An 11832-nucleotide genomic window follows, 5' to 3' on the forward strand; every position below is an offset into this window, starting at 1 on the left:
CTTATGACTGACGGAAATATTATATTTTGTAAATTGTGTGAAGTCAAAATAAATTCGGATGAAAAATATCACGTTTTATATGTTTAATATAAGTTTTAATGAAAGTAACTTGACTAAATATGTGGTTGTAAATTCCTTTTTTAATATTTAATTTTATGTGTAATTAAAATTTGCTTTTTTACAATTAAATTAATAAATGCTTTTTTTGGCTTTTTTTGGCTACTTAAAATGCTTTTTTAAGGATTTATTTTGCTACAAAATCCGAGCCCTAGTAATAACACTTCGAACTTCGAACACCGACCAGAATAATCGGTTTTTATTCTTTCTGATATCGTTTTTTTTAATGATTTAGGTATACTAAAAAGGTAGTGAGGATATATTATTATTCCTCTGTTATTCATAAGCACCTCGAGCTCGCACGCAAAAGTTGTACCTATAAGTTATAACTACCTTTTTGCATATCCACACTGAGTTCAAGTTTCATTCCTTAAAATTATCCTCGGATCGGAGTTCCTTTCGAAAAGGAATCTATTATATAAATAATATATACATTCATACATTCACATATCACATCCCAATTATATTCAGTTGTATATAATATTCACAATCATCTTCTTTTACAACCGGCTGAGTAATTCATTTTAAATTAAATTTTTTATATATTTATGCATAATTTAAAAATAAATGCATTTGACACTGTGAATCGATATTCTCAATTGTTTGTCTTCAATCGCGAGGATAATAAATAAAAAATATTTTACGTGTTTATTGAACATTGTTCAATTTTGTTTGTCTTCAAGTGTGATAATAAAACATAAAAGTTTATTTATATTTTATTAATTTATTATACTCATATTATATTTATATAATATAAAGGTACCAAGCAAATAGATTCTATAATGGGATGGGGGTTAGAGTTAATTTGGTGCTCCGCTACTTCTCCCCAACGGCCTACTTTATAGAACCCTCCATGTACGCACGTAAAATAAAATATGCTGCTGCTGTATTGTTTTCTTTATTATTATTTATTTTACTATCAAAAATATGTTTTTGTATTCCGGTGACGAGCAAAAGCGTCTATAGAAAACGTCAGATAAACCGAAAAGATTAGAATGTTCGATTTAACGCAACGGGTTCTGGAATAAGCGTATGTGTAGGTATATATAATAATGTAGTATAATATATTCTATAGGTATACGATCGAAAATAATGTAACATAGAATGATTAATTTATTTTTCATTTTTTTCCAACCGTAGCTGTGATTGTGTTTTTATATAGAATCGAGAAGGAGACGTATTCACTATTCGGCGACATAAAGTATTATAATAGCCCATATACCTATCCAACACGTAATAGCTGGTTTGGTCTTGCTGACGAATAACACATACCTTACATATACAAAGAAACCGAAAGTGTAATATATAAATCTCTCCACTAGGAATCTAAAAGTAAAGCCTACGCGCCTTGTTTTACTTTAACGTTGAATTGGAATTTCGCCTTGAGTTATCTATATAATAATATATTCAGGCGATTTTATAAAATTCGTATAGTACCTACTATGGTGTGATATAGTTAAATCGAAATATTGGGGAAGGGTGGGTAGGTATAACGACGAAAATACATTAATAATTTTAGAATATTGTGATGTTAGAGTATTGTACCCGACCGGATAAAAGCAACGGAGTAGTAGACGGCCAAGTGCCCGGAGCGAATATACGCGCGATTTCAATCGAATCAAACCGGGGTGTGCGCTGTACCAGCATATCATTAAGGGCGAAGATTTCTCTCCTTTTCCAACAAAAGTACTACTCGACGAGCTTATATGCGAGGGAAAGATATAGTATATTTCTTATTTATGGGTGTGAGAAATAAAAAAATCGAACAAATAAAACGACGCTTATTTCGATGGGGCGATTTGAAAAGTACGTGCGCATAAAACGTTTTCATTATTTGGACTTTGGAGACATTTTATAGTGTGTCGAATCGAACCTTATTTATTCAGTTAAATGCGCCCGACGAGTGTGAAGTAAAGGCATACCTGGCACGGACTACGTTTTCGCTTTGCTTTTCTCGTACGATTGTATATAGCGTATAAAAATGTACAAATTGCGCCGTGACTCGTGAGACTACGGTAGGTTTATATATTATATATAATATACACATGCATGTAAATAGATGACCTTTTAAATATTTATTTTATTCTCACACATTTCCAACAATAACTAACAAAAACGTGATAGGAGATCTGGTGATATTTCTTGAAGTGTCTGTAACGCGTTTGAATACGTATTATTATTAATATTGCACACCTATTTAATATCGTACGACGAGAAAGATAAACGACTGATCACAAAAACATTGCACATTGTGGACCCAAAGAAACAAATATTTGTCGTTCTGAATAGGTCAACAATTTTCAGATAACACTATAGTACACGACTATAAGCTTGCATTACTAAAAGGGAAAAGTCACTATATTTTTTATAGACGAACCCAACCATGTATTTAAATAAGAATTATATTATCATATCAAAATGTCCTTCAAATGAAACTTGTTGGACAAGTTTGCTTTAACAACGGTAACTTATTGAAAAGGGCGACAGTACAGATAATTAATGATTTCAATTAAATATTTTAAATGACAAAATACGTTTTATATTATAATAAATATTATCACTGCTCTTGATTATTATATTCAAATTATGGTTTTTATCAACGTTTGAAATAAAATGTTTGTAAAATAGAAAAAAAATCCAATCTTTTATAATGCATTAATTTGAGGTCATTTTTTTTTATAAGTTTCCTTCTTATATTTCGTTTTTATATGTCCAATGATGACATGGTGACCGACCTTTACCACTTTTGGGTAGTTTTGAACGAAATGGGTTCGTTTTTTTGTAAAGTTAGTTTGAAAGTATTAAAGGAAATGTAAAAATTGATTAATACCATTATGAACGTTAAAAATATTTTATTTCTGAGCATAATTATTTTTGTACTAATCAGGTGCTACGTATACATTATCATCGAAATAATTATATATTGTTGTTTAACCAAAACCTACTTTGAAAAATTATCATATTTTTTTACACGCGTAATCATTGGTAATCGTATTTAATGATAATATTATAGTGATGAGAATTTATAATTTATGCTAATCTAATTAAAAATCAGGTCCATGTAGATGTAATAATATTAATATATTTTACTAATTATAGTTTTAAAAATATGAAATGAACAATGAACAATCAAGTTATAAAAAATGTAATTTAATGTTATGTTTATAAATAAATTGTTTAATTAAATTGTTTTTCAGCGGATTTTACTTGAATAAAAATAACCTTTACATATTATAATAATATATTAGTTATAATAATTTATGTACGTTTTTCGTTGGACAAATTGACATAATATATTAATGAATGAATGTATTTGATGAATTTTAATTTTGATTAAATTTAACTTATTATAAGTTTATAACTTATAATGTATGGATACATATTTTTATAATTTATAAATATAAGTATATTATATAGTATTGTATAATAATGAAATATAGGAATTTAAAATAAATAATGTACATTATAATCTGTCACCGCAATATTCAATTCCACAATTTTGCTTTAACATTAATTCTATCATACTGTACCAAAATGGGTATTTTTCAATATGAAATATTTTAATGTAAATTCTAAATGTGTGATACAAATTATGAGTTGATAGTAAAAATACTGGGAATAGGTATTTGAATATTATGGCGTCACAGAAACGTAATTGCCCAAATCAACAAATTTTGAGTTTTAAGTCTTAATCAAGTATGGAAATGGTACTTATAATCTATATATTATGTAAAATCAATACGTTTTAACGATAATAGTAAATATATTGTATATGAGTGTTGTTTGTATTCCTTTTGAGGCAGTCTGCTTGGTCTTAACAACTTAGGGTCTAAGTCTAAGTCTTAGACGAATAAGCTGTAAAATGGCTTGTTTGATATAGCCTTCCCCGCCGATAGTTACCAATCTGAACTGGAAAATTACCCGATATGACTAATACCCTATTTTATTTTATACATGCCTATTTATTTGTTTGTTGTTATTATTGTAATTATAACTTTTTGTTTAATATTGTCAATAAAAACCATTCGAATATATTAGATAAATACCTGGTAATATAATATAGTATAGGTCATCTTATAAGTAACTAGAAATATATAGTAGAGCCGTAGAGGTTATAAACTTATATAAATGCAATTTACGTGAAATTATAGTTTGTTTTCAGTGGGAAGTAATATTATTTAGCATTTTATGGTTTTAAATGTTGATTTTTTTTAAACGGTTTTTCTATCATATAAGTTTGATGTTATAGGTACATCTCAAAGTAAGTTTTTGACATATTGAACAGTTTATGAGAGGAAAAAACGTTTTATCAATTTATTTAGACTTTTATGTTCACAAAACTTCAAACTTCGATTATGGGAATTATTGATTTAAACGCGGGCAAGACTATCTGCAGTATCTACCTGCTAGGACGTGGGTCTAATCGTTAATCCGAATTAATAAGTTTTAAATTTTTGATGTGAAAATAAAACTGTTTGGTAAATTCAACAATTTATTTTCGTGTTCAACGACGATCGCCATTTATTGGCACTAGGAATGAAACGTTTTAATGACGGTCTCGCGGAAAGCGCGGTGTTATTAAGATAAGTATCTTTCGGGAATTGTAAACGAATTACACGAGCGATTGTTTTTTTTTCGACACAAATCGAGAAGATTTGTTTTGCACTTCAATTTCACAGGTATATATAGGTACGTATAATTAATCGATATAGTTTCAACATAAAACTTAAAATCGAACGCGTACCCGCCCGGTACCGATAGTTATGGATTGTTTTCTCAATTATCGAGTAAAACGTTTTACTATTAATCTAAATAGTCCCATTATACAACAATAAGACGAAACGTCCACTCATTGTATACGCGGTTTTAATTAAAACCAACTAAGATCGACGTTGTGTGTTTTTGGTGCGAAGAAAATGTATGCAAGTTATGTGTGCTATGCTGCTCGACGAGATAATAATATTATAATAGTTGAGAGATTGCAGCGGCGACGTATATAACCAGTGGAAATATTCGTACCAAACGCAAAATGTTTAGACACATTAAAACGGATTTCCAAGCCGATACAAATTACTTATTCGTTATTACATTCAAAAAGAGATTGATGCGGTTATATTATATTTGGCGAAGGTATCGATCCGTCGGACGGGTCGTTTTCCAGGGGTAGGTGTGGGTAGCCGAAGTAGTGTAATACTAATTAGTAATGCAATGCAATTAGATAATGGAAATATATTATGAACCAAACCTAATACCTAAAATATGTATATAGGAATACTTTGCGTTCTCAAACAATCCAAATTGTTTCACGACTAGTGCAACGGATGTATTTTATTGAAATCATGTTTTTATTTTCGTGGACCTACGTAGGTTCAAGTCGTCTAGGCAACAGAAAACGTTGGTTCCGTGTATTTTGTTTTTTCGAAGGCAACGCAAAATTTCTTCCATGTAGTTCGCGTTCTTTGTTATTTTTACATTCGGAGTAAGTACCTAATTTAATTGAAAACGAATTTTCTAATTATGATAATATCGTCAAACATTTTGTTTTGTGTGATTTTATTTTAAATGTTACGTTTTTTCATGTTACTCGGAAAACCTTTCAATACAACAAATAAATGTTGGGTTTTAAATTCGAAGAAGTGTTGTCCGTGGATGTATTCATTAACAATTATTGAACAATATGCTATATTATTGCCTTTGTGCGTCATCATCAAGAATCACCGTGAATTGAATAATGAACTATAACATACTATAACTTTAATGATGGAGACCATTAAAATATATATTTTATTTGGTAAAATATTAACAATCGATTCAATTAATATATAGATATTGAGAAAGGTGACATTAAATATTTGATAAAATGTCGTAGGATATTTTGAGATGAAATGACAATATTTAAATAGTGTTTGAATTTTCAGGTTATTTGCTTAGTGTTGTATACCCAATCGTGAGATCGAAGTGTACATAATTAATGGTACTTTAAGTTATTGAACACCTAGTTCAAACTTGGGTCGTTTATTATACACGTCTATAATTAGTCACAGATATAGTGACGTACACCTAGAGAACTCTTCGCCTAAAATGTATATTTATTATTAAATACAATTTTTATTTGTATTTGTATTAAATGGTTTTTCCAAGTGTCTAGGCAATATTTAATTGTTTTGTTAAAAACCTCATTAGAATAGTTTTATATTGACGAACGCCCTCGCACTTGAGTAAATAATGAATTTGGTGCAATTGTCCATTATAGTTGAAACTAAAAAATAAAAAATCGCGCTAAAAAAATTACCAGTAAAATAACGGTTTTTTTTTATCATTAGAACCTATTGTGATGACATAATAAATATGTGTTATATTATAAAAAATACATTTTATAGTTGAAGCAGCGTGCAGTATATAATACAAAAACTAATTGTTATTAATTATAACTCATAATATATTAATATTATATTTTTTATAAACGTCATTATTATAGTAGCTATATGAAGTTTAATAGGAGAAATAATATGATGGATATTATAAATCGAATTGCATTAATATTATAAACATGTCTTACCACGTAAAACTGGTCTAATTGTGGACTGTAATTTCGATTTGTTAATTTTCAAAATCGAAATTAATAGGTATGTTTGTATCGAATTGTTATACGCAAACGTTTTTCAACATCGATGACTTTTAATACGAATTTCGGATATTTCCACCAAGTGTAGATACTTACTCGTAGTATTTGATATACACCCGGGCATTGGCACCACCGGAATGCAATCGTGCCGCGATAAACCTTTGGTTGGGTGTGAGGGTTTATGTGCTTGTCTTGTCCACCGAATCGGGTCGGTGACCGTATCCGTTGGCGAGGTCAGCCAAACGGCGTGGCAGAGACCCTAAGAATATATTATAATGCCTGCAGAGATTTTCCCGACGATCCGATTTCACGAACCATTTTCTCCAACCACGAGAGAGCTGCGCGTTGGAGATAAAACGACAAGTGAAATATTTCGTCGTTTACACTTTTTTTATTTTTATTTTTAGTTTCGATTTTTACGCGCCCGCCTGAGCAAATTGCACGTGACATTTTTACCGTCGCTGTCGAAATCGGTTTTAGAGAAATTTAATTACGAGGAAGAGACGTTAACGCGTCTGCGGGGTTTTTTTTTACGGTCAAACGTTTTTTCTAAACAACGTTTAACGAATACGGTTTTGAACTTTTCAACGGGTAAGTTCGACAGCAGACACTTCAACCACGACCCTTTTTGAGCGTAGACTCGTCGTTTTTGTAATCGTCTGACGTTACGCGTGGCATTAAGCCAAAGGGTAGGAAACTCCCAAAAAATAACGCCGAATAACTGCGGTGCATAAATATTATATTATTATGGCCCTACGACAATTTTTGTACAACAATCTCTCCCTAATTTATTTAATAAATTGTTTAACTTTAAGCCTTTAAAATTTACTTTTTACACGTCAAAAAAAAAAAAATTAAAATGCAACTACGCGGCATGCTGGTACCTATTCCATTTGGTAGTTCAAGCACGTGGTTGATAATAGTCGAGTCGTACGTAAAAAGTTACGAGGCAATTCTTTTGCATTACCTTTATCATTGCACGTTCGTCGAGGTATACGTAATAAATATATTATAATACACATCCATTAATAGTGTCGGAAACCGATTAATGCCAATTCGGTTTGTTATTTAAATTAAATAATTTATACATGTGGTTAAAAATTGCCGGTGCTAAATAATTGCGAACGTTTTAACTTTTGGATAACACGATTTCCAACGATTGTCAGCAGATCAAAGAAATAATTTTTATACTTCAAATTCAAACGATTGCTATAATAATATTTCTAGCACCGTAGTTCACTTTAATTGTTCATATAGTCGTATAGGTACTTGTATAATATTATTTACATCGATACATATTATAAATACGAAATCATTTATGAAGCCCGATAATCACCACTGTAAATAGTTATAAATAATAATATGTTTCTAAAACCGTAATATTTGGATAAGTCGTTATCAAATTTAGATGTTTGGTAGACATAAAACAATTAAATATTAAAATGGAAAACTCCAAAGTTATTAATTCTGAAAGCGGAAAAGAATTAATATTATTAAATATTCATTTGTAAGATAATGCAGAGTCAAATTAATGAAATGGAAGTGTTCAAATATAAACTTTAGTGCCAGTATTTTAACAGTGGTTGGTAAATCTTTTCAAGCATCAAATGGTTATCAATGAAGATGATTATGTTCAATAATAAACAAAACAAAAATTAAAAGACAAAAATGGGATAATTTTACTCGAAAAGCTGAAGAAAATACAACTGAAAGACCCTTACAAATTATTCAAACTGAGTTACTTAATAGCGTACCATGCACAACAATGTCACATCATTGCGAAAGAAGATGTATGAAAAAGGAGAAAAATGCAGTTAGGCAAATTTTTATCGAAATAATTATCCAAATGATTTTTTTTATAATCATTCGCATAATACATTTTCAAACAGATAATTGGAATAAAAAAATTTTCAAAAAATATGTTAACACAATAATTTGTTTTTGAATATTTTTTATTCGAATATTAATTTTAAAAAATAATCCAATTACTTTTTTATTCATATTATTACAAAAAATGTATTTTAAATAAAAAGTTATATTCGAAAAAATATACAAATTTATTTGAATAATGCCGTTGGTCTGCCCTTCGCAATAATGTTATATCCAAATAATTGTATGGACCATTGAACAAATTTAAAAAAAAGTTAGAAAATAGTATGAGTTTGACCTATTTGACTGTCAAATGCCGAATAAATGTTACTGTTTGACATATTATTGTGACGTAAACACACCCAGATTAGGGCTATTAGTGTCATAACTCACAATCATACGCACATTCACATCATACGTCGTATACTGTTCGTGTTCTTCATCAAAAAGGTAATTTCAGACAACAGTCTGACGAACGGGTTAAAGATTGAATTCGTCACTGTTTCGGAAGATCTAACTAGGTAGACTGCTGGATAATTTAAATTCACCCACATCGCAATACTATATTCGTGTAGGTACAAATGAAATAACAGTAGTTATACGGCGCAGATGATGCTTTTGTAATTTCCAAAACGATTAGAATAACCCGACTTAGTGAGTTGTATGGGAAAATGAAAGGGTTCTGCAATTATTTATAATTGAAATGACAAAACGGCAAACAAGCTGCAGCCACCGCCTTGCACGTTGACGAGGAAACAAATATACATAATATAGTATAAAGGTGTACATGTCTCACCACTTGGCGTTCCGTTAGTGACATTATGGAATCAACAAAAAACTTGGCAAATGCCGTGTGAAAAAACAAGCACAATAGAAAAAAAATAATTTTAAAACGTCTGTTACTCATGTCATTTACAGGTTAAATAATGTAATGTCATAATAATTAATTTCAGAAAAAAAAACTGTTTCAAATTATATTAAATTAAAGTACCTAGTTTAATTACGAGAAACAATTTAACTTCGGTAGCAATATACGATTCAACTAAACAAAGAAGTTATTTCCTAATTTATGTTAAGTACCTACATTGTACTCAAAATTAAAACAGACAACAGCCGTTCAGCAAAGTTAAATTATTTCCATAATAATATGCTTTTTTAATTAAATATATTTTTAAACGTGTATTTATTTTTAAAATTAATTATTTTATGATTCGATGTACGTTATAATTATTGGTTTCAAACAATTACAATCCTTTCAAAACGTTTCTTTTTCTTACTTTGTAAATATTTTTTTTTGTCTAATTTGTTTGTGACATGTTTTTATAATAATTACCTTATATATTATTTACAAAAGTAGTATATGTTTTTTAGGAGCTTTTTTTTACACTTTATATGATGTTTGTTATAATATACTGCTTCCGACTGTCAATAATTTGACGGTCGGAATTGACTGATTCAAATGTAGAAAAATACATACATATTTACTTGTTTTGAGAAAAGTCCAATGATTTCAACGATCGGTTTCAACTTATGTTTATTTGAAAACTGCTCACGGCAATTAAATTGTTCTTACAAACGAAAGTAATTTTCAAACGTTCGTACCTAATTATAATATTATTTTTTGATATGGCCACTCGTATTAGTGTTATTGTATTTATAGTATATTATGCATTTTTATTACACGGCTCCGATACTTGGCAAGTTCTTAAAACGTCCAGAAAACATAACAATTGTTTCATTCATGTCGTGTACCTTTGTGCTTTTAGCTGGGGGTTGGGGGAGGAAAAGATATTATACGTTCGAAATTGTTTGTCGATTACGATTCTGGTACGATTCTCGTCTCTTCCGTTTGTACGGCTCGTTCGAGCACCTGTTTTCGATTTTCCAAGCTTATCTGCATATCGGTACTGGAATCTGAAAAAAAAAATGTAATAAATTCGAATGAGATAACAGGTATATATTATAAATATAGTGGGTGGTGGGTGGTAGATATCAATTACACTCCGTTGTAAAAATAAATCTATTCAATAATTTGCAAACAACGATTTTCAGTAAAATTCAATACGCGTGTGTTAGTCACGTTTAACGATTATTTGGCTTCTCGGTAATAATAGGCCATTATGGACGATGAGAAAAAGTAATTGCGCCGATGAATCTCTTCCAATATCGGTGCCAATAAAATAATGTTTTTATTATTATTATAGTGCAACCGCATTTGGAAATCAAACCATTATTTTTTTAAATTCGAACAAACGTAGCAACGGCACGATTACATCGATGTGCATTAGTCGGGTGGGATATGAAAGCTCTGTTTTTAATATTATGTAACTTTACTATAAATACGGAATTTCCAATGCATGTTCGTTTAGAGTACAACAATTTTTGATCATTTGAGTTTTTCTAATGTAAAATTAATTATGAACATTGTGTAGGACTACTTCACACGTTAGTCAGCGAACAAAACCATATCATGTTATCAATTTATCATAATACAAGTCTTTGATTTTAGGTTCTATAGAGTGGGCGATACATTTATTGGTTCCACAATGATGTTTGGGTATTTTTTGTGTCTGGACCATTTTTATAGAAGAAAAAAAAATCTTTTATAAGTTGTGCTTACTGAAATAAAAAATATCTAGAACACATTGTTGCAATTTTTTATTATTTTTTTAAAATTTAAATTTGTTTATAAATGTTTAAATTTCACACTTTGAAATTCGTCAAAATCAAAAGAATTTGTAGTTAAAAATTCATAACTTTTTTAATCATAATACTAAAGGTTTGAAAATAAGTTTTCCTTCCAAGAAATAAAAATAAAGTTTAGCAGAAATCCAAACCAATTTATTATGGCCATGATTGAATATTTATAAGAAAAATAAAAATTTTTCATTAAATGGTTTTAGTTATTAGGATGTAATTCAAAAAATAATAGCCGTGGGGAACTAGAACATTTTTCACATATTTAGACCAATTTGAAGCTTTTTATAGGCATTTTAAATGTCGATTTTTTTTAGTTTTTTTTTTTTAAGCGTCGATAAGATTTTTATGTCAGGAAATTGTATGCAAGATCCCTCATAACTTGTCATTTGATATTATAGACACGTACAAATATCAAAAATACATGACGTGTACAATTTTTTTTATAGACATTTCAAATTTAAAAGAAAAATATTGAGTATAGTTATTTTGGTGAAATTAAAAAAAAAAATAATATTTGTACG

General features: G+C 29.4%; 1 protein-coding gene across 1 annotated transcript in view; it reads right to left on the bottom strand.

Moving 5' to 3' along the window:
* Positions 1-8728: 8728 nt before the first annotated feature.
* Positions 8729-11832, bottom strand: part of LOC100159730 (metabotropic glutamate receptor 4) — an 86336-nt gene continuing 83232 nt past the window's right edge. Inside the window, exon 9 of the mRNA XM_029486887.1 lies at positions 8729-10525. Within this exon, the coding sequence (XP_029342747.1) occupies positions 10428-10525 (98 nt within the window). The 3' untranslated portion in view covers positions 8729-10427. The remainder of the gene's footprint in view (positions 10526-11832) is intronic.

Source organism: Acyrthosiphon pisum, chromosome A1, assembly GCF_005508785.2.
Source record: "Acyrthosiphon pisum isolate AL4f chromosome A1, pea_aphid_22Mar2018_4r6ur, whole genome shotgun sequence".
Taxonomy (NCBI): Eukaryota; Metazoa; Arthropoda; class Insecta; order Hemiptera; family Aphididae; genus Acyrthosiphon; species Acyrthosiphon pisum.